General features: G+C 52.5%; 1 protein-coding gene across 9 annotated transcripts in view; it reads right to left on the reverse strand.

Moving 5' to 3' along the window:
• NCOR2 (nuclear receptor corepressor 2) overlaps positions 1-22,962 on the reverse strand; it is a 160,202-nt gene that overhangs the window by 89,033 nt on the left and 48,207 nt on the right. For all 9 annotated transcript variants that reach the window (XM_061344678.1, XM_061344674.1, XM_061344677.1 and 6 more), the window contains exons 5-7: positions 22,191-22,304; positions 12,014-12,070; positions 6,581-6,633 (exon numbers count right to left, since the gene is read on the reverse strand). In XM_061344678.1, the coding sequence (XP_061200662.1) occupies positions 6,581-6,633; positions 12,014-12,070; positions 22,191-22,304 (224 nt within the window). The remainder of the gene's footprint in view (positions 1-6,580; positions 6,634-12,013; positions 12,071-22,190; positions 22,305-22,962) is intronic.

Below are 22,962 nucleotides of genomic sequence, written 5' to 3' on the forward strand. Positions count from 1 at the left end.
ACTCGTGAGCCCCACACCTGAGCGTGGTTCTCAGAGCCATGGGGAAACCTCTCCCACTCGGAGCAAAGCAATGGGAGCCCCGTGGGAGCAGCCGCTGCCACCTCAACCGGCTGGGCACGAGGTCAGGTCTGTGTTCTGGCTTTCACAATGGAGCCAGTCAAGGGGAGAACCCCTAACTGTGACTTGTGAGTTCCTTGGCTCGGGTCCACACGAACGACTTGGCTGTGCTCTCTAAAGTATGGGTGCGCACGCATGCGTGTCGGTGCAGTGCGTGCACACGTGTGGACCCTGCCAGAGCCCTGGGATGAGACTCCCAAGGGTACAAAGAGCCGAGGCACACCTGGCTGAGCCTGCCTGCAGAGACCTTCAGCCGGGGCAAGGCGAGATGAAAGGAAGCTTGCTATTTGATCAGAACTAATCAGGGGTATTTCATTACACAGGAACGTCTTTCATCAGGCAGCCAGTGCAAACAAAGTAGGGATCAAGCCTGCGAAGAGCGGCGGGGAAGGAGGCAGCGAGCAGCTGGCAAAGCCATTGTACAGCAAGATTGATCATGCAGGCGAGGGTCGGAAACAGAGGAGCCTCCTGCAACTCCAGCCAAACAAAGCACTGCTGAGAGACTGGAGAGCTGCAAACCATGGGACACGAGGAGAACGCTCCAAGGTGAAACAGGAGGCAGTGGACAGGGTTCAGAAATGGTTGTGTCCCCTCCCCCAGTATGCCCATTCCTGATGCCAGGATCCCAAGCCACAGCTCAGGGCAGTGGCTGATCCCATCCCATCTCTTAGCTGCAAGACACCCTGCAGAGAGGGCAGGGAGCAGGTCACGCTGCTCACGGGTCATCGCACTCATTCATCTGCTTGCTCTGGAATGGCCGGAGCACACAGCTCCAGCTGGTAATACACTGCAACCTATTAACCCCGAGGCAGGGCACATTCCGGGAAAGCCGGCTGTTTGGAGCAGTTTCCCTGCAATAGTCACAGATGCTTTCTGGGGATGAAAAGCAAAGCAGATCTTTAGCTGATTTACCCCAGAGACCTGCGCTGGGATGGACTCAACCCCCAGCACCATTAGTGCCTGTGAGAGCGGAGTGCTGTAACTCTGGATGTGCAGCCAGGAGGGCTGTGTTTGTGCCCAGAAACAACACCCAAACAGAAAGAAGCCATTGGAGGCCTCCCAGCTTCTCAAATCATGTCCTCTGCAGGTCCAAAATGCACTCAAAGCCATCACTATAACTCACTAACAATTATAATTCATATAACTAATTTGCACTGTTAATTCACCTGGTGGCTCACACACTGACGCCAGTGAGATGCTCCAAGGAGGAAATGTCTCAGCAAACATGGGTGCTTTGGTACCAGAGCCTGCCCTGGCCAGACCCCCAGCACAGCCCATCCAAGTCCCCATGGTGCCACCTCCTTGGGAAGATGCTCCTCCTGAGCTGCTCAAGTGAGTCCTTTGGGCAGCAGTTCCACACTCCTTAACATGAGATTGGAAATGAATGTCCATCCCCTTTAGCACTATGAGATTAGGACCAGAACAAGACAAGTCCAAGTGCAGAAGCACTTTGGTGGCCACCTTTGTTTTCCCTGGAAGCCCAAGCTGACACTGCAAACTCAAGTGCTGCAAGATAGCCCATCCAAACAACAGTACTTGGCTTTTTACTGGCAAGAGAAGGCAGCAGAAGGTTGCAGTGTGTGTCTCCATCATTTAGTAATTCATCACAAGGTAATACTTCTGCCCTAGTGCATGCCAACAGAGAATAAAAGAGATGAGAAACCTTGAATGAGATGAGCGGGGAGCTGCTAGGTGAATTTCTAATGAGGAAAATGTCTACAAGCACTAATAAAAAGACCCAAAAGAGAATGCATTAATAATGACAGGGTTTGGAAGAGCATTTGTGCTACATGTCAGGCTTCAACTATGAATTTAGAGGCAATACAGTGCTACTAAAACCCCTAAACAGCCAGTAATGAAAAGATCACTTAAATTTTCCAGAGTGACAAGTGATTTGGAAAGCCAGAGCTGCTCTGCTCTTTGGGGAGAAGGGTAACGGGGAGGATATGGAAAAGAAAAAGATACTCAGACGCCCCTAAACCTCTGAGATTCCTGACTTCAGGCTTTTATTCTGCAAAGTCTCCTTATTCACCCCGCAAATCAAAAGCTATCAGCTGCAGAGAGCAACCCAGATGTGCCAACGGTAACAGCGCACACGGCTTTGTTGCTGCTGGATGTGGACACACCAGGAATCAAATCACACCAAGCTCTTGATCTGTTTTCACTGTACCCTCAGGCCCTGGTTCTCCAACACCCTCGAAGCATCTCGAGGGGATGCAGCCTGGCTTCCCCCCAACATCTCTCCATTTCAGTGGAAAAGCAAGCAGCTCCGGAAGGAAAGGTTTAAAGCAACCCCTGCGGACAGCACCTTGCACGTACTTACCCTGGGCTTTCAGTTTTCCTTCCCTGCGCTTTGTCAAGGCTCGGAAGCTCACATTTCGCTTTCAAACACAAATCCCACAGACTGGGATTTCAAGATGACTGCTTCAGCAAAGGGGGGAGGAGAGTCCTACCGGGCTGCTTTTCATGCCTGACCGAGTAGGAATCTCCTGCTGGAGAGATGAAGGCCCCCTTGGAGAACAGACAGGTAGGCAGCAGGTGATTGAATTGATCCTGCTCATGTGAACAACATCTTGTCATTTCTCAAACACTGCGAGGAAAGGAGGTTCACATCTCTGGTGCCAGCAGCCTGGAGAACACGTACAATCACTGCCACGGTAGGGCAGGAGAGCTGCTTTCATCCTTGTACATCCAGCTGGCAAACCACTGAAATGAGAGACCCAGACCAGACGCACTGGTGCTTAAGTGGTGCACAAGCATCCTCTGCATTTGCTGCTGTGCTTCAGCAAAGGGCCTTTGCAACTTCCTCGGGTGATGCAGAATCACTCAAGTGGCCTCCAGTTGTGTCTGGGCCTTGAAGGAACTTCTCAGTCCATTGTAAAGCCAAAAGGAAGATCCAAGCTAGCTATGGGGGCAAAGCTCATCCCTTCCCTATGAAAATGAGGGCACTAAACGCTGTCTTGCTCTCTTCTTTCTTGAGGATTGAGTGGCAGAGCCTTTCCCTCCAACAAAGCAGGTATGTCAAACAGAAGGGCCACGCTTCCATCACAGCCAGGTCAAGTCTTTGGAACACACCACTCAGCGGTGCCGGAGCTCACGTGGCAGATGCAGCATACAAAATTAACCATGTTAGCTTACAGCCTGCACTCACAGGTGAAACAAAGGGACCCAAGCAGACAGTAACAGAGCACAGCGAGGCAGCTAAATAGGACTTAAAAGCTTTTGAAGCTGCAAACACTGGAATGAACTGGGGCATGAAATTAATTTTAACTGTACTGAATAGGAGACAGGCCATAAACCTCCATGAAAATAAGAGAGAGGCAGCGTTTTAGTGGGAGTAGAAACTCTCCCCTTAACTCCCCAGTCAGCTCTGTTAGCATAAGTGACTCACCCCAGCTGAAAAGCAAAGCAAACAAGCAGGAAGAATTAAACTAGTGTTGCAAGGCAGAGAGCATCGCTGGAGAGAAATCGAGGAATTCTGGCTTTGTGATATTCAAATGCCTTCCCACTGACACTCACACCCAGCTGAGGAAAGAAATCCACCCCAGGAAGTGCTCTGAAAGAAGAATAAAGGTCTTTGTGAAAGGCGACAGCCTGGCCATCCCCCTGTGCCCAGGTACGAGGCTGCAAACCAGCTTCACGTGGGAGCAGTGGCTGTTTAGCACTAAATACAGTGAGGTTTTGTGGGCACAATCATGACCTGGATGGTTTTCCAGCCACCTGCCAAAAGGCTTTCTCACCATGGCTAAATCTGCATAAGGTGAAATTGTTCAGAACAACCTGCATCCAACTACAAATACAACCTGTGGTGTCCTGGCAGCTGTCCTTCTGCTGCTCTAATGCATCTGGCTGATGCCTCCCAGCACTGCAAGGGTTTACTCCATCTCCTGCTGAAACAGCTACCTTCAGGCTATAGAGCAGAAGCTGCTCTTCTAGTGCAGAAAGGCACAAACACATTACGAACAAGGAGAGAACAGAAAGTATCTTCAAATGCAGCCCACAGAGCAGCTGTAGGTCACGAACATCCAAGCATGACTTGGTCAAAACACTGAAGTTTAACATCTTCTCCTCTTGCTCAACGTCCCTGCGTTATTATTTACTCGGAGATCTTGATTTTGCATCTTCCTCCCAAGCATCCAAACATCCTTTTATGTGCAGCAGGAACACCAGAGAGAACAGGACACACCGATTTCTCTGCACATCCGTCAACAAGTAGCACACTGCAGTTCAGACCCCAGGACCTCCAAGAGAGGCCCATGGTCCAAAGCAGCAGACATCTGGAGCCCAGATCGCTCGAGGACCTTTTGCTGACCTAGATCCATAAAGTCACTCTGCTGGCATCAATAACCAGCTGAAGGCAGCTAATTGCAAGGAGGAGATGGAGGCTTTTCATTAAAACATGTGGTTTCCTTCCCATTTTTTGCAGCATTAATCACAGTGAACATTAACCCCAAACCTGCCTGCTCCAACCTCTCCTGGTCTATCACCACCAACTACAGCCGCATGGGAGGGCTGCCCTCTGTCCAGGGTTAGGACAACCCTATAGATGCCTACAAAGGAAGCGATGGAGTACCTGCTCTGATGGCATGGGAAGCTGGTTTGATGGGGTTTCCCTCCTGACCCGTGCAGTCAGTTCCCTCTTGTTTGTGCCCATCTTCCAGGCAGCAACCAAGAACAGGAAATAATCTAAATCACAGGAAAATGTGATCACAAACCCACAAATATTGGCAGGGGAATGGTAGTGGGTGAAGTCTGGATCTACTTTTAACGCATTCTTTCAAGGGCAAAACCAGCAACTGGCTTGAAACTGCCATCTTCAGTGCCTGACTTGTGATGGCCATGGAGGCCTTCAAGAGAAGAAGGGGGTCAGGGACCCTAAGAGATAGTGACTGCCATACACCATCAGTGCCAGGGGTGACTTACAACCAGCAACATGGAGAGCACATCCTTGGCCCGGCCCCTGGTGCTGTATGAGGTGGTTCATCAGCCAGCAATAACCTGAACTGACAGCAAAACAGTCTTCCAAGAGCAGGGAGCTGCAAGCTGCAGGGAGCACAGACCCACTGCCAGGCATCACTGCCTGTCCCTGTAGCAGAAGTGTCACCTACTGGGTGTCCTTGCCCAAGACCTGGGGCAATGTCTGCCAAACCCAAAACACTGGAGTGAATGCATCAGCAACAGAAGGAAATGTCTGGAAGGAAAAAGCTACCGGGATTTCCAGCTGCAGGAAAAGCCATCATTTCCCATCGATTTCTCCGTCTGCTTGCCCTCCCCATCAACCCCCAGGACATGATGCTGCCCTGCCCCAGAAGCGCACGGCATAGCAGCACCTTGTGTTTACACACAGCATCCAGGCCAGCACTGAGTACCCCACCAGAACCCTCCTATTTGGGGTTCCTAAATGGGGAATGCCCAGCACCAGCAGTACGAGTGCTCAGGGATCCACTAAGGAGCCCTGAAGGCACTGGAAGGTTTGGGGTGACAGTGGGGTCTGAATGCTTCACAGCGAGTGCATTGCCTGGATGACACAGGAAGCTCTGGGTGGAGCAGGAACCGAGCGGGCAGCGAGCAGCAGGGTCACGTCACCAAACCCTCCTCCCCACAGCCCTGATGGGGATGGAGAGCACCTACACCCCAGCAGCAGCACAGAGGTACATTTAACTCTTTCCCCATGATCCCCAGGCATCAATTAACACACCAATGAAGAGCACAAGATTATTAACAGGTTATTAAAGATGATAATCACCAGCTGACCAAGCCTGGACCAAAACAGACACACTGCAAGCAGCTCAGAGCAATCACTGGTTCATTCAAAGGCAGATAAAAGTTTCAAGAGCTGGTTTGACTATTTAGATTTCCAACAATAATCACAATTACCGCTACTCTCATTATCTGATGTATTTCTCCTATGCTCAGGAAGTCACTGTGGTTATTCAGTGCAGGTTGATGATTAAATCGTGTATTGAGGTGATAAGTCAAATTAGATGATTGCTGAGTACCTTTGACACAGCCAGTTGTTATTAGACATTCAAGAGGTGTTTCACAAAAATCTAACTGTAATTGCAACTTTTCATTTTACCTCATCTTTCCTGCATGCAACCACACAGACACACGCACACCAGCAGCTGATTTATACTTCAGTATGCACAAAACACAGCATAAAGCACCCAAGGTGAGTGTTCTCTGGGAAAACACCAAGAGATGGACCAGGACCCACATCCACCCCACCTCAGAGCATCAAACAGCACCTTCAGCATCCATCTGAAGCTACAGCTCCCAACTGCTGGGCTACTGGAGCAGGTTTGTGCTTCAGACACCCAGAGCAGTAAAACACCAGCCCTAAAGGGATGCCTGCAATTCCTCAGCAGCTTTAATCGGGGTCTGGGAACGAGCTAGCATCCCTCCCGCTCCAGCCTAATGCCCAACCTGACATTTAAAATAGCCTTTATTGCCAAGTACTTACATTTTAATGTTTTCATGGTATTGCCTGGTGTCTGAAGGCTGGTTGTATAATGGCTGAAATAAAGAAGAAAAATGAAGGCATAAATGATACAGTCTGACATTTAGAAACTTAAACCCATCAGCATCAGTGCAGGTCCCTGTATCCCTGAGCCGCGCTAGCCCAGGCGCCCATCCCTGTGCCCCACATCCCTGCTCCCGGCTGTACTGGAGGGTGCTGGCTCCCGGCAGCGCCGCGCCGGTCCTGGTGCATCCCAGCTCATCCCGGCTCATCCCGGGGGAGGGCCGGCAGCACTCCAGTGAGCTGGCTCACAACAAGCACTGTGCGACGTGGTCCGGATAAAAGCGGCGCGGCCGAGTACGTGCTCGTTATCCATGGGCTGGGAAACGCAGTGCGCTTCGGAACATACGGCACGGGGGAGGCGAGGGGAAAGGGGGGCTCGGGGAGCGGGGAGAGGCAGCCTGTGTGCTGCAAGTTGTTATATCTACGCGGCAACAGCCTGCCTGAGCTCTCCTGGGGAGCCAGAGTGGGGAACTGCAGGCAGGACAAGTGCTCATCACTGCCTTCCAGCAATGCCAGGGGCAGGCTGGTCCCCAGGCATGTCGCTGCGGTCCCCCAGCACCCATGTGTAGAGTGATGCTCCTGTCTGTCCCTCAGGAGGGGCAACGGGCTCCAGAAGGACCCATGGTTTGCCCTTTGGAGAGCTCAGTGTCACGACTGTCTCCAACACAAGATGCCAGCACCGATCACATGGCTTCTCTGCACCCCTCACCCTCAGTGGGGATGTGACAGGGCCCTCTATGGGGAGTCAGAAGAGCTGGATCCATCCCTGGTCACTGCCCCTGCTATAACTCCCATCCCATCCACAGGGTGATGTACCTTCAGGGAACAGGTCAATGTACAGAGTCCCACATCTGGAAGGGACACATGCCACAGAAACCATGCTCAATCCCACCCATAGTGATTAAGAGCTCAGGCCATGCTCCAGGAGCTGCCACCAGTTATGTCTATATAAGCAGGCTGACAGGGTGCACAGGATTAAGCCTTTCACTGCTATTCTAGTCATCAGTGAACATGCCCAAGGCTGTGATAATCAAAAACTTGCCCTGGCCCAACCATCATCAACTGGGCACTCAACGAGCACAGCTCCTGTCCAACCATAGGAACACAGCCCAGGTCTTCAGGCAGTTCATCCAGAAACCTTCACCGAACAAGCAGTGAACTATCCACCACCTAAGGGGGATGTGTGATGGCCAGGTCCTGGCAGAAGGCAGCATCCTGGCCATGGCTACATACAAACCAGCTCACCTTCCTACTGTGGTCATACGGCTGAGGCTTGAGGCCCCCTCAATTTCATCTCAGAATAAACACAGGGAAAGAGAAAACAGCTGCTCAACATCTGCACAGCCAAGTGAGCAGCACTGGAGAGGACAGGACCTGCAAACACAGGTGGGTCCTTTTCCCCTCCAGTTTGAAGCAGGTGTAATTCTCACCTCCTCCACAGCATCTCCCCATCACCATCACAGGTGCTTGGCAGAGGAACTTGTTTTTCCACACAGCCAGCTTGTCTCTATAACTGCCCTGTAAAAACAGATGCTGCCTCCCCTTTCCCTGCTGGGATAGCCACATTGATGCGCACAGGAAGGAGACTGGGTGTAGCTCTCCCTACTCTCCACAGCCCATCACCGCTGCATCTTGGCACCAGCGGCTCCATCAGCCGCTTTTCCTGGCTGTCCTTGGACATGTCCCTCATTGCTGGGAAAGCACACATAATCCCTATGTGGAAAAGGCACGCAGAGGAGCCTTGGCAGACAGATGTGAGATGAACTGCTGCAACCCAGGAGGACTGCTTGGGCATCTGCTACCCTGATAGGGTACAGTGGGCTCTGAGTGTGCCAGGGGACACCAGCAAGGAGACAGGCAGCCACTCCATGATGGCAGAGCCCGGGCAGATGAGAGGGACAAGTCAGTTCTCCAGAAGAAGACCTCAGTGTGTTCCTCAGGGGCATTTCTATCACAAACCCTCTATCTGCCAGTCCAGCTCCAGGCTCAGAGCTGGCTGTGCACTTCATGCTTGGAAGGCTCAGAGGAACACAGACATCTGTCGCATCACGCAGCAGGTCTGCGCCATGGAGAGATGAAATCAAGCTGTGGGTTTGGAGCATCACATCCACAGTCATCACCCTGGAAAGGCTTGACCACGGGAATCACTGCGTAGCCTTGACCAGTGACTGCTTCTTGGAAGAGGAGTGCAGGAGCTGGGAATGCTGGTAAATAACAGTGCCTCTTCCCTCTGTGCTCATAAAAATCACAGCAAAGAGCCTGGTGTGTGGTGAGCCACAGAGACCTCCTCCTGGCAGAAGGTGTTAGAAGATGCACATGTGGACATCACAGATGCCCTGATGCCACCCAGCTCACCACATTCTTTTCCACTACTACGGATCTATGATGTATAGAAGCACCTAAATCCTTAGTTAGCAAACCTAAGTGCTGACAGACAAGCACTGGAACACAGTACTTTAAAAGAAATGCCCAAATATTCACAAGTAAGAAACTCTGGGATCCAAACCCAAGATCCATGTGATGCCAGCATCTCACAGGGATCTCTGTCTGCACAACCTGAGCACTGTAACTCAGCCCATGCAGCGGAGCAAACCCAGGATACAGCTTCTACCTACCCCATAGAGAACATAACCTCGCAGATTAAAGAGTTAAGAGAATCTTTATTCTCAACAGGGCAGGGACTGAGAAACAGCCCCTTCCCTCAGAGCCATCCCCAACCTGCTCAGAATGACATCTGCCTCAGTGAGTAAGCAGGAGCAAAGCTGACAGGTCAGATGGGTAAGGTGATGTTCAAAACACAGTGTTTCTCCAGGGTAAGGGACATGAAATGTATTTCTCTGGGGGATGACATACAAGAAAAACATAATTGCAGTGCAAAGCTGTTACTGAAAACCACCTTGGATTTACTGAAAGCTCTTTACAACTGAATGAAAGGTCTCAACTGCTTTCCGGCCACTGTGGATCTACGGCCAGACTACACATCTCACTGACACCTCTCCCTGGGGAAAACACGGGGTCACTTAAAATGGTACCACTACACCACAGGGATGAAAGGAGCAGTCCTGGTTCACTAAATCACAACCTTCTCCTCACCTAGAGGAGAGTCCCAGCTTCCTGGGACCTGAACCGGATCCCTGGGCAGGGGGTGATTCCCACCACAGGCACAGGGGGAAGAGCCCAGCAGACAGGCACCAGCAAGAAGAAATGGGTGAAGGGATTCAAGGACAAAACTGATGATCCTCTGAAGAGGATGGGACCTGAGTGACACCTCTAAGATAAAAGGGGCAGGGCCAGACCTTGTAAAGTCAAAGCAGGGAGAAGCCAGGAATCATCAACAAACACTTGCTGCTTCCTCGAGATGTACAGCCCAAGGACACCAGTTTCAGTGAAGAGGCTGTAAGCCTGAAAGCTCATGGGGAGCTGTTTAAAAGGCCAAAGTCAGGAATTAGAGTTTCCCACCAGAGCCATCTCCCAGCAGCTTTCAACTTCATGGGAAACCCACGACACAGACACAAAACACCTGGGTAAATCCCTATTTACACTACATTGGACTACCTTCAGAACCCTTTCTTCCAGCTAATGCTACAGGGAGCCTCAACAGTCCCATCAATGTGCTCAGGTGATGGATTTCTTTCTTCATGCTAACACAGCCCCCCTGGCACAACCTGCTGCCAGCAGGGCAGGAGGCAGAGCCCCACCGCAGCCCTCAGTAACAGCAGCACGAGGAGGGGACGCAGCCATGGCTCCATCCTGCCAGCAGCACCACCTCACCCTGCTCGCAGCTGTGGTTTGCCAGTGCTGTGGTAACCTCTGGCCTCTCTCTGCCATGACTAAACCCATCTCCACCGTGACCTCTTGTCTCACACCATCAGCCCCTGGAAGCTGCCCCGCTGCTGAGCTCATGTGTATCCGTCACAGCACTGCGGCTCCAAAGCAAGAGCCAGCGCCCACAGCAATGCCAGACCCTGCACTCTGCTGACAGCCACCTCTGCTCCTTACAGAGGTTTTGCACAGGATTAGCACCAGCCTGCTCAACCTCCCTGTAAGAGACTCCTCGGATATGTCTGTGCTGAGGCTGATGGACAGGGGTGCGCATTGGGCAGAGCATGCAAAGCTGCTTCCTTTCCAACTCAGATCTGACTATTCATCCTGTCTCACAGAGGCTGTTGGCAGGTCCTGGGTGCTGTTTTGGCCAACATAACAGGGGGGCTGGGCCATAGAAAGTGTCTGGGCAGCCGGATGAGACATTCTGCAAGGCACACACAGAACCCAGCTGGGGTTTTGCAGGGTGTTCTCCCCAGAGGTTTCCCCTGCCCTCTGAGGGTAAGGCAGGGCAAGAGATGAGAGGGGCCCACTGGGTGCTGTTACGGCTCCCCCCTGTGCAGTGTCAGCACCCAGGGACAAAGCATCAACAACCTAAAGAAGGGGGAAATGAAGGGCAAAAAGGAGGGGAAGGAAGGAAAAGGAAATGTAAGGTATATTGATGAGGAAGCACCAACCCCAGGCACTGCCAATCTTCAGAGCAGAAAGAGAGCAAAGGGTTCGACCCCGGTGACTCAAAGCAAGAGTAATGAGTGCTACCTCCCCAAACAAGGAAGTGGGCTTCGACACGTAGCAGTGAGCACTAATTCCCTTGTGACCTCTCCCTTACACACCCAGGGAAGACAGCAATTAGTACCACCTCCACAAGGCAAGGCAAATTACAGCTGCCCAGGACTGTGACTGCTCACTCCCACCTCACACCCCATGGCTGGTGCAATGCAAGAGATACGTCTGTCCCCCTTGGATGCTTCCAGCAGCATCACTGCGGATGCACCTTCTCCAGGCACCCTTCTTCAGGGCTCAGCCCCTCGGGGGCTCTTTTCAGGCACCCCTCCAGCAATCAATCACTTCATTTACAGCTGGATTTTGCTGGATGAGGATGCAGCCCCTAATGGGCAGTTTATTAGAAGTTGTTCTTCCCAGCTGTCCTGTGCATGAGGGAGACAGGAATAGGATGTGTGTGAATCCCAGTACCTGCAGATCATTGTAAGCACAGTGCTTACAGAGCACCCTCCTCTATCTGCAGTGGGGTGGGGGGATGAAGCCAATGAAGCTAACAGCATCCCAAGTGGAGGCAAACTGTGCTGGAGCCCCTTCCATCACCCAGCTCTGCCACAGCACCTGAGGATTACCTAAGGGTTAAGGCCCTCCAAAGAGGGCTGTGTGTCTCTGCCTGTGTTTCAGTACTCATCTTCGCTTCCTGCCTTGGTGCTGTGCCAGTGAGAGGTCCGGGCCAGAAGTGGCTTCCTCTGACAGCTCAGACACACACACAGGGTGCTGTGCTCACCACCCAGGGACCTCTGAAAGCCCGCATTGAGAGGTAACACTCACCAGCTCCACCTGAGGACCCAGTCCTTCCAGGATCCGGTGGGCAGCCTCTGCCTTCTTCTGCAGGGAGAAAGGGGAGAGAGAAAACCAAGTTATTTCTGCCACCAGTTACAATCACAGCCCCTGCTCCAGCCCTTCCCCTGTGCTAAAACCCCTTCCCTAACCTCCCCAGAGCTGCCACAGATCCCACCCTGGAAGTGAACGGAAAGGTTCAGATCAGCTTCTGGACCTGCAGGAAAGCCCCACAGGCAAAGGGCTCTGGCACTTGAGTTATGCTGACTTTAACACATCTGAGCTCTGCCTGCGGAGTGACCCGAATCCCCAACCCCATTGGGATGACTGCACCCATCACCTCTGTATGGCTGCCCATCAAGGAGGAGGGAGGACGAGCCAGCGCGCAGGCAGAGATGCCCTTTCTAGGATTCATTACTTCACAAGCATGTGATGTTAGACTTGAGCTGCCCTTGGCTCCTCATCTTGTCCCTCCCCTTCTCTGCCCCCTCCCACCCCCAGCCAAGCTACCTAATGCCTATTAGAGGTAAAAAACACCACCAAGGAACATGTGTCAGGGGCTGTGCTGCCGTTACTAATTAAACAGGCCTGAAAAGAAGACATGGGTTGGCTGCAGCAGGAGCCTAAATAAAAGATGACATTTTCAGTAAACAGCACTTCCTTAAAGAGCCAGGGTTTAAGGGGGGGAGTTACTGACAGGTCTGATACATCCAGATCATGATGAGCCACAGGGCTGAGCTGACAAAGGCAAATACCTGCCAGCAGCAAGGCTGAGGAGATGGATTTTCAGAGGTGTTTGTTCAATAAAATAGGTGATTTTAGCTATTTTGGGATAGGGAGGAGAGAAAATCCACAGCTGCCTATAACAGGGTGAAGGAACACTGGGCAGAGCTGGGCTTCCCAAGGATTTAAAGGGGAGGGGGGAAACCCCTTTCTGGAAGCACAGTCAACATTTTAACCTGGTCAGCACCAGAGCCCTGGAGGGCTGAGCTCTGGGGCTTTGGCAAAGGAAGGGATTCCAGCTCCAGGGGTCTGGCTCCCACTGCTCTCAATCTGCTGCAGGGGCTCACATGGCCAGCAAACACCCCCACAAAACCAGCTTTATGTCACAACACCACATGAAGTGTCCTCTGTGGTTGCCTGACACGTAAGGGGAAGAAGGGACCTGACCCACAGGGGAAGCGAAGTGATCCCAGCACCAGGACCTGTCTGCAAACCACAGCACTCACACAGCTTTAGTGCCACACGTGGCCTGGCCACCACCACGAACCAGCCCAGCTCATGAAACACCCCATCTGCTATAGAGCACCTCCTCTTCCACTCAAGACCCCTTCCATGAAGAGGATATCCCACTAGGATTGTCAAGTCCCAGCTAAGGCAGCACCCAGGTCTGTGTCCTCAAGCCCTCTTCAGCTGATGATGGGGCAATCAAACCCCACCAAACACAGCCTGGCCTGGCTCACTCTGAAGCATTAGACATTTCTGCTGCTGTGCACCTGATTCCATTAGCAGGAACAAGCCAAGTCTGCCCAGGGTCTTGCCCCTTGGAAATATTCATCACATGGAGAACTCCCAGCCAGAGCTTAATAGTTTGGTCTCCACGAGCTGTAAAACCTGCTGAGCTTGGAGAACATCAGCACTGTGGCATTTGAAAGTCTTAATTAAAACCAGGGGTAAGATTTTTCAAGGGGATCATTAAAACTGCTACAAAATACTCTGCCTTTGCTGCCAAGAGGGCGATGGGGCCAACCACCACCGCTTGCTGGTGAGGGGGAAGCATCGGCTTACCCAAATCTTTTGTGATGCATACCTAGGCCAAAAGCAATCAGCAAACCACTTAATTGCAGTCAGTGTAATTGTGGGTAGGAGCAGGTCCCACCATAGGCCTGCTCTCCTGGGTACCAGCCCTGTGAAGGATGCTCTGGATGGTGCAGCCTGGAGCCGTGGCTGCTGCAGGAGCATGTGTACAATGCGATTAACTCACGAAGAGGCTGAGTATGTTCAGCTGCTGCATTTGCCATGTTTAGACAACTTAATGAGACAACCCGGAGGCAAATCACCACAGGCAGAACATGTGGTGAATCAAGAAGAATGACAATTTGTCTTGCATTAACCGACTGTAATATAGCCGTCTTCCCGAACGGAAGATCGGAAGGAGAAGCTATTCCGAGCACGTCATATCTTTGTACGTACACAAAGAAATGCCTCGATCTTGAAAGCTGCCCAATTAACACTTGACACCCACTGTAATTGCTGATGCTCCCTGCTGCATTTATCAGCTCAGAGGAGGACTGTAATGGGCTGTCTGAAAGGCCATGCAGACCGAGGTGAGAGCTGGTGGCTGAACTGGGAAGGACACATCAACACCCAGCAGTAGGTTCCCATCAGGCTGGGGCGCATCCCGAAGGATGGACAGATAGAGGAGACCTTGGGGACCCTGCTAGCTAGAAGCCTGGCTAGAGAAATCAGGCAAACCTCAAACTGTTCAGGTGCAAGGGCAGCCTCAGCACCTTTGCTGAAGACCATTGGCTGCCCTGTTCAATCCTTTCCTTGCCAAAGGGACACCTAGGACCTGGTTCCGGTACTGATTTCATTAGAAGTATGACTGGTGATTGACCCTGCAGAAGGAACACAAATGGTTCATCCTATGCGTGCTAACCCCACCCATTCCTGCAGTGCCTGTTATTTAACAAGAATAAACACATGGGGAAGCAAACCTAAGCCATTACTTCTGGTGAGATACCTGAAGCACCCCACAAGTTCTATAATCCCTGTGCAGCTCCAGAGCAAGCACCTAATGACCCCTTTTCCCGACTCCACAGAGTCCTGGAACACTGCTACAGCCCTGGGAACAGCAGCGTTTGCAAAGGGAGTGAAGCCCTGGGACTGAATTTTGCTCCCATTTACATCACAGTCACTTTGCTCTGGTGCAGTGGCTCTGGGTCTGGCACCAGCAGGAGCAATCCTTGGGCATGTCCTCACATACCAGTCCTCTGGCTGCATCTTCAGTGGGATCGAGGTCTCTCAAGAGGTGAGGCTGGAGTGTGAGCACTGATCCTTGTCCCTGCAGGGCCCATGGGTGCAAACACAGATCCACAGACGGGCCAGGCATCAGCAGCTACCCCTAAAGAACCTCCCTCCCCATGGGCAGGGGCACGGGCAGAGGCAGGCAGACCGCGCTCTTACCCCATCTCACGCTCCTCCAACAGGCTTGCAGCTAAGGAGATCTTTGCCAACAACAAAAGCCTCCCTGCAGACTGGGAAAACCTCCATTCTCGCCTAAAAAGCATTTGGCTTCCAAAGTAAACTCCAGCCCCTTGTTTTCCCTTTGAAGCAACTTAAAATAGGATTGGGAGGGGGAAGCAACTTCCCGGCCATGCGAGCTCCCGCGGGGATGATGAGCTGACCCCACGAGGCAGCGGGAGCATCCGAAACCAGAGGAGGGAGAGGCTGGGATTTTGCGTGGGCTCCTCTTAAAGCCAAGTTTAAAAATGGAAGAGGAGGAAACACGAGAGTTATTTTGAGAAAGCGGATCTGAAATTAGGAGGCGGCATTTTCTTGGCCTGACTCCAGCCATGGCTCCATGCAGCACAAAGCTGCTGCAGCTGAACCGTGCTCCTGGGGTTATTTATAGCAGCCCGTAGGCAGCAGCGTTGGGGAGTGGAAGGGTTTCTATTTGGGAGCAGGCACGGAGATAAGCAAAGCCCTTCGACAGCCCTTCCCTTTGGCCCTGGGAAAATTCCTGTCTCGGCAGCATGATGTTCCAGGGAGAGGCACTGCAGGGATGGCGTGGCAAAGAGGCAGCTAAAACCCAGGGGGAGTGTGGCTGAAGTCAGCAGAAATCATGGAAGCCCTCAGGCGAGACACCTTTCTACACAAGGCATAAAGCAAACAGTCTGAGGGGATGCAAAGCCCCTGCCTCTGCGCTAAGACCTGCTGGGACCAAACCCCAGCACCTGGCTGTGCCGGTTCCATGGGGAAAGGTTTTCCTTCCTACAAGCACAGGTACTAATTCTTTCCCCTTTAAACCTCAGCCTCCTCTCTCCAAGAGCCAAACCACCCAGCAATTTGCTGCCTTGCCCACAAAGCAGGTGGGACAAGCCCCAGTGCCGTGGGAAGGGAAAGCAATGCTCTTCCTTCCCCAGCTCCCACAGCCAGCAGGGATGGCCACCACCGGCGCTCCCAACCCAGCTGTGGGAGCCCAAGGATACCTGGCTTTGCCCTGGATTCTTCTGGAACCCAAGTGTCCCTGAGCACCAGGGGACACTGGTCAGAGGCTTGTTCAGAGAAGCTGTGGCTGCCCCATCCCTGGCAGTGCTCAAGGCCAGGTTGGACACAGGGGCTTGGAGCAAGCTGCTCCAGTGGAAGGGGTCCCTGCCCGTGGCAGGGGTTGGAACTGGATGAGCTTTAAGGTCCCTTCCAACCCAACCTGTGCCTTGACATTCCACCACTGCAAATGAAGGCTTAGCACTGCACAGAAGGCTTTTAGAAATCAAAGTCTCAGCTCTGGAGCAGTTATGGCAAAGCTCTGCTCACCCAACCCAAGGGGCCAGAGCTGTGCCCCAGGGTCTGCCTTCCTCCTCCAACAGATTTGGGTTCTTTGCACTTCTCATCTCTATTTCCAGGACCTGAAAATGCAGGAGATGGTATTATCTGGTCTGGGTTCATCATGGACAATGCTTCTGAGTCAGTGCACCTACTGGGAATGCCAGATCCTGAAGCGGACCTCAAAACCAGACATCAGAACCATCATCCAGTGCTCCTCTAAGACTACTCAAAAGCCCATTTTGCATCACCAAGCCAAGACAAGGCAACCCCAGAACAGAAGTTACTAGAAACAAAAGCACAATGAAGAAGGCCCTTTTGGCAGCCAAATCCAAAGTGCCCCCACCCCAACTGCCACATAAAATAGGGTATGAAAAAAAATCCCTGCACATTTAAAGCTCGAAAGCATTTCCACTGATAAGGCTTTATTTACTGCACCAGCTCTGTGCTGACGGTGCAGGCCTGATTCTTCCCTTTCTAATGTAAATCAGGAGTTCATAGAAAATCAGAGTTATATAGACATTAAATCCCCATGGGATCTGAGTCACGCTCAGTGCCTTTCAGTAGTTAACGGCTAGATTATACTTTGCAATGCTAAAAGTGTTCATTTATTTATTCCCTTATTTATGGATGGGGCATCAATGCTTTCTGAAGGTATGCGAGGAGGGTAAAACGGATAGCTGGGAACACGCTCCGCACAGACACAACAGCAGCAGGGGGTGGAAAAAGTTCAAAACAGCCCTTTGAATTCCAATTTTGCAGCACAATGCCGAGGTTGGAGATGGATAGCTGTGCCCTTTTGAAGGAACAAGCACCGAGACAGAAAACGAATTAAAATTTAATCTTATTGATTTCCACCAACTCAATCCCAAGAGCGAGACAGACGCTGCTGCCGGCTTCCCCTGCCTGCACTGCATCAAACCCAGTTTTACAGAGGGCTGACAGCACAGCAGGGATGGGCTGGCGCGGCTGGAAGCATGCAGGGGTGACACAGGGGGACCCGGAGCAGCCCTCACCACGCTGCGGTGGGTCACAGCACACAACCTGCCCTCCCTGGCATGATGGTGGAGGGTGAAGTCACACCGTGTCCTGACGTGACCTTATCCCGCTCCTATAAATGAGCTCAGTGCTCCAGAGGAAGGCTGACGTGCTCTTGTTTGCAGCGACAGGTCTGACACAAGGATGAAGGCTGCTTTTCATCTCCTGGTCTCTGAGTGGGAATCCTGCCTGGCTCTGATGCACAGCAGGTCTGCAGAGAGCCTTCAGTCACCCGGATCTGGGGCTGGAGATGCTACATGCAGGCTCCACATTGTCACAGTGGTCAGAGAGAAGGCACCAGCGTGTCTGCATGCCCGTGTACATGGTAGCTGATGGTGGCTTTGGGCACACAGGGGACTTGGAGGAGAATCCACCCAGCTGAGTCAAGGTGGGCTGCTGGCACAGCCAAGGATGCCGCCGTGCAGCTTCCTCCAGGACATGCTGACAAGGAGAGGCCAGCCAGCCCAGCATCCCAGGAGAGGCATGGAAAGGGATTCAGAGCAACAGGAATGCTGCCCTCCACCCCGTACTTAGCATGGGACCTGGAAATTTCCGTTGTAAGCACAAAAACATCTTCAAGCCCAGGTATGCTCAATCCATTTCAAGAGAAGACGGATGTAAGGAATCCCAGAACGGCCCTGGGGAATAAAGCCACGGCTAAAAATATACACAGATGATCTGCCCTGGTTATGGGGAGCTGAGGTGGAAGAAACCTGAATTCTCTTGACACAGTAACACATCCCAGAGGGGCAAATTAAAGCCTGCACAGAAGCTGAGCCACACAGATACCTCCTCAGAGGTGCCTGACCCAGCAGGGATCAGCTTCCTCACACAGCAGAGATGCTACAGGTCTCTCACATGGATTAATTTAGATCCCCCGTGCCTCCATCACTGTCAGTCTTTAGAGCATGCAAGACGCCAATCACAACCCAATCTCCCCAGGCAGCTCTGCATAACCATGCCAGCATCCAGAGGGGATGAACCCATCCTGCATCCAAAGTGGTCCTCTCAGCTCCTGTCTGAGTGATCTCAGCGACTGCAGCACCCACCACTGTTTTCAAACATTGTTCTGTCTCTTCAAGGACTAAAAGCACTTTTGAAAATAGGACTGGGATGCTTCTGAAAATGCTACCCACTGTTTTTTCGCAGTTTAGTCTATGGATAGTACCAAAAATGTTAACTTCCACTCTCATGCATCCTGTCAGAAACAGCACGGTTTGCACTCACAGTTGAAATCCTGGCTTGGACACGTGTATGTGTGTTTTTATATGTTATATTACAAACATCTCCCAAAAGGTACTTTTTTAGGGGTGCAGAGCTCATCTTTGGAAACCATTAAAACAACTCTGGTAGGCACATACCCAGGGCAGAAGGCACCTGGATCTTGCGTATCAACTGCCTCATTATAATCCAAGTCTCCAGTGCAGGTTCCAATCCAATCCAGCCTCACAGGGCAGGATTTCACTGCAGGCTCTCTCCGCTCTTCCCCAGCACAATCTGTACAGGCAACTTTCTCCTCCCAGAAACCAATTACTTGTCCAGCAGTGTAGCAGGAGGGGATTACAGGTCACGTTTTCCACAATTACCCTCTCCAACGCCAAGGAACTTTTCGCCTCGTAGGCGTTAAGTAGGTCACAAGAGGGAAAAGCAGCGTGATGGGCATTTAGCATCAGCCAACCTGAACCTGGGAGAAAATGGGATCCAGGCCGGCACTGACCCGCATCCCAACCCCTCATCCCTCCGCAGCACAGCGGCGAGAGGAATGTATAGACTTCCCAATGAGCCATAAGCTAAAATTAGAAGCCATTCACCCCTGCACAGCCACCGTTATCCAAAAGGAAAGTAGGTCACAGAATGGCTGGCTAACTCGATTTTCCGGCGCTCCGAGCTGCTCTGTCCTCACGTTACCTCTCCTCTCCCAGGCCTGTTTTTGGCGTCTCCTTTGTTCGGGGTATAACTGCACACAGTGTGCGGCTCCGGCACAGCCTGGCAGGAGCGGTGGGAACGGGCACGGCAGCACCCGTGTGCTCGGGGAAGCACAGACCCGTGGTTCATGAGGAATTCAAGCAGAGCCAGGCAACAGCCCCTGCATGAAGCGCATCACCACCTCCCACCTGCTCCGGGACCGGCACAAGGGCTGGCTGCCTGCCCCTTCCACAGCACTGCTCTTCAGAGATCACTTCAGGCTCTGCCAGCTCTTCTGGGGTGCTCCCTCCCGAGGCCTGAATATCCACTTCCCATTTGCATCTCTTACCATGCTGCCTCCCTCCAGCAAGCCACAAGCTGAGCGAGGCGAGTAAATCGGGATGCTCTTCCCTCTGTGTGCAGGCTGGAGCCATCACAGCCGATTTTCCTGCAAGCAGACCTTGAGGCATCCAACTTCACTGCTCTGCCGCAGCACAGAAGAGGCCAAAAGGCTTTAAATGTGGCTCAGGACCTTCCCCACTCTAGATCAATGTGTCTCTGTCTGGCTCAAGGCCCTTTGCTCCTACCAACTCACCTGGCAATTGCTAAGCACAAGCATGCCTGGGGCTCTCCCTGTGTCAGAGATGGCTGGGTATGCCCCAAGCATCTGCTGCCACCAAAACCACTCAAAGCAGTCTGATGTCCAAGCACCAGCCACTCTTTTCCACCCATGATCCTGACACTGCTCCCTTATCCTTTCCTCTTCCTGCTTTCCTCCTCCTGGCCCCAAGGGTGAGAGCAGCCATCACCAAAAGGCATCCCAAATGTGTCCAAGGCAGGTGAGAGGCTCTAAGTTGAGCCTGGGAATGGCCTTTAGGACAATTGCATGCTGGATCCCGCCTCTGCTACTGGAACCACAACAAAGGCAATGCTGTCAGCACACCCTGCCCCTTAGAGCCCACAGCTTGGCATCTCCCTGCTGGGGTACTTGAAAGGGTCCTACAACAACCACCAAGCCTCAGCCATTACAATTGGCCACCCAAGGATCTGCTGACTGCCCATTCATTGCTCATGTCTTCTTCAGAGAAAGCACTTCCCTCCAGCCTGCTAGGGTTTCCATCAAGCAGAAGGGAAGGGCTGTTTGGTTTGAGTTCCCTACCCACAGCCAGGCTTGCTTACACGCTACTTGCAAGGGGATCTTACAAGAGCAGGGGCAGAGCCATCATTCCCTCATCCCAGGTGAATCCAGACACAAACACAGAGCCAGATTGGAAATTATGCAAACACTTGGTGTCAGATGTGACCTTCCCTTGCTGAGCACCCACCTGGAACAAGTGCACCCTGTTGCGAAGGTTAACAGCAAAGTCCTGCTACCAGACTGGCTTTGAGGAGCAGCACAACTCAGAATGAAATCAGAGACAAATGATGCCACCAGCTCTGGGCACTGCACGTGACAGGTCCCAGCTATTATGGCACTTCCAAGGAGAAATGCAGAGCTCCTTGTAACATGGTCCAGGTACACGAGTGTCCAAGCAGGACAGGGCTCAAGTGAACAGGAATAAAGATGCTTGAGACCTCCTTTCCCTGACCCCAAGCCCTTGCACAGGAGGCACAAGCCATCTAGCCCAGGGCCCCTGGAGCAGGCACTTGGTGGTGTATGGGGAGAACCCATCCCTGCCCCTAAAGCCTTGTGTCTGCAAAGCCAGCACTTGCTTCAAACACATCAACCTCTTCATCCCCTCGCACAACAGACCGTGCTGGCATTGGGTCTCCTGCTGCTGAGGAAGAGAAGCAGATGGAACAAGGAAAACCAGGAAAATTGCACTGCCTGGGAGCGCAGGGTATGCAATTTTGTTTTCTGTTTCGGAGTTGGGCACCTGGGTTTCTGCAGCTCCCAGTGAAATCGCAGGCCTCACAATTCACAGCAATTAGTGACTGGTAGTTTTCCTTTTATGCAAAATCATCCTTTTTATCCAACACCTAAATGAAAATGAATATGCTTGATTATCTACCAAAGGGCCCAATTTCCTACCATCGCTCCAAAGCACACAGCAAAATTCCTGTCTCCTCAGGCTGCTATTACAGGCAACGGCTGAGTGCAACAAATGAGTGGTCAAGGCAGAGATCGAGAGCCAGGGATGCTGGACTGACCTTTGCTAACACTGTTTACAGCACCAAATACACACAGATCCAGCCCTGGATGCATCCATGCCCTTTCTGCTCCAGCCGGGGGGGCTCAGGAGCAGCCAGGAGAGCTTGCAGCTGGCCTACCAGCATTAGAGCATCATGGATGCCCCTCTACATCCATGCAGCTCACCCCACCACAGCAAAACCCACGCTTTGAGGCAGCTTTCCACCAGGTTCACTCCCAGAGGAGAGGATGAAAGCAGCTATTTCACAGACAGGGCTCTGAAGCATCTCCTGAATGCATCAAATCTAAAGCTGATTACAGGAAACCCCCCCGGGCAGGTTCTTCAGAAGACATTTGTGCTCGAGCCACACAACAGAGCGAGCTCCTCAGCCCTCTGTTGCCACCATCACCAACAGGGCTCCATCTATCCCCCTCCCACGGGGCTCTTGCCCAGGGGAACCCCCCATTTACCCTTTACCGGCCTCCCCGTCCCCTGCCCACTGCCCCGGCACCGTCGCACGTGTGTACTTCCAAGCTTTCCAGACTCACCCTGTTCTCGTCGTAGATGATCTGCACCAAGCTGCGATGTTTGGACTCGATAGGAGGCGGGGAGATGGGTTTTTCAGGCTCTGGTGGTTTGGCTGCTTCTTCCTCCAACTGTTGCTGTGGAAGGAGAAGGGGGAGGAGGAGGGTGAGTCACAGTGAGAAACGCAGCCGGCCCCGTCCACACGCCACTCTCTGCGGTGCCGAGGCAGAAACCGCCATGGCAGGAGGCTTCCTGCGAGACACAGAGGGATGGGGACAGGGAGGAGAGCTGCCCCATGGCCCCTGCCACGCAGGCGCAGCGCTCCCTGCCTGGCCACCAGGCCCCGAGCTGCTGGGGCAGTGCCTTTTCAGCATGGAGGATGAGGACCTGCCTTGACCCAGCCTCCTGGGGAGCATTCAATGATTTTACTGCAAACCCTTTAAGGGAACCACAGCTCAGGCCTGGCTCCCTGCTGCTACCTGCCCCTGGAGCTGCTGCTGTGCTACAGGGAGCAAGGAGCAAAGCTGCTCTCCACCGTCAGCTCTGTCTTGTGGTGCTGTGGTTGGAGGAGATGCCCTGGGATGACTGATCTTGATTAAATGACTCGTGCACCGGCTGCACCATGCAACCAAATGAGCCAGGAACTACAGCAAAGCAGCAGTAACGCCGTGAACCCTCACATCTCTGCTCAGAGCTGGCCAGACAGGCCATGTGGCATCCCTCCTGGCCAAGGTGAGAGATGCAAAGTGCTCAAGAGGGCAAGCAACAGCTACAGGAGCTCCTGCAGAGAGAGCA

Source organism: Neopsephotus bourkii, unplaced genomic scaffold (genome assembly GCF_033783945.1).
Source record: "Neopsephotus bourkii isolate Nb327-2 ecotype Australia unplaced genomic scaffold, CSIRO-AGI_Nbou_v1 NB_230, whole genome shotgun sequence".
Lineage (NCBI taxonomy): Eukaryota > Metazoa > Chordata > Aves > Psittaciformes > Psittacidae > Neopsephotus > Neopsephotus bourkii.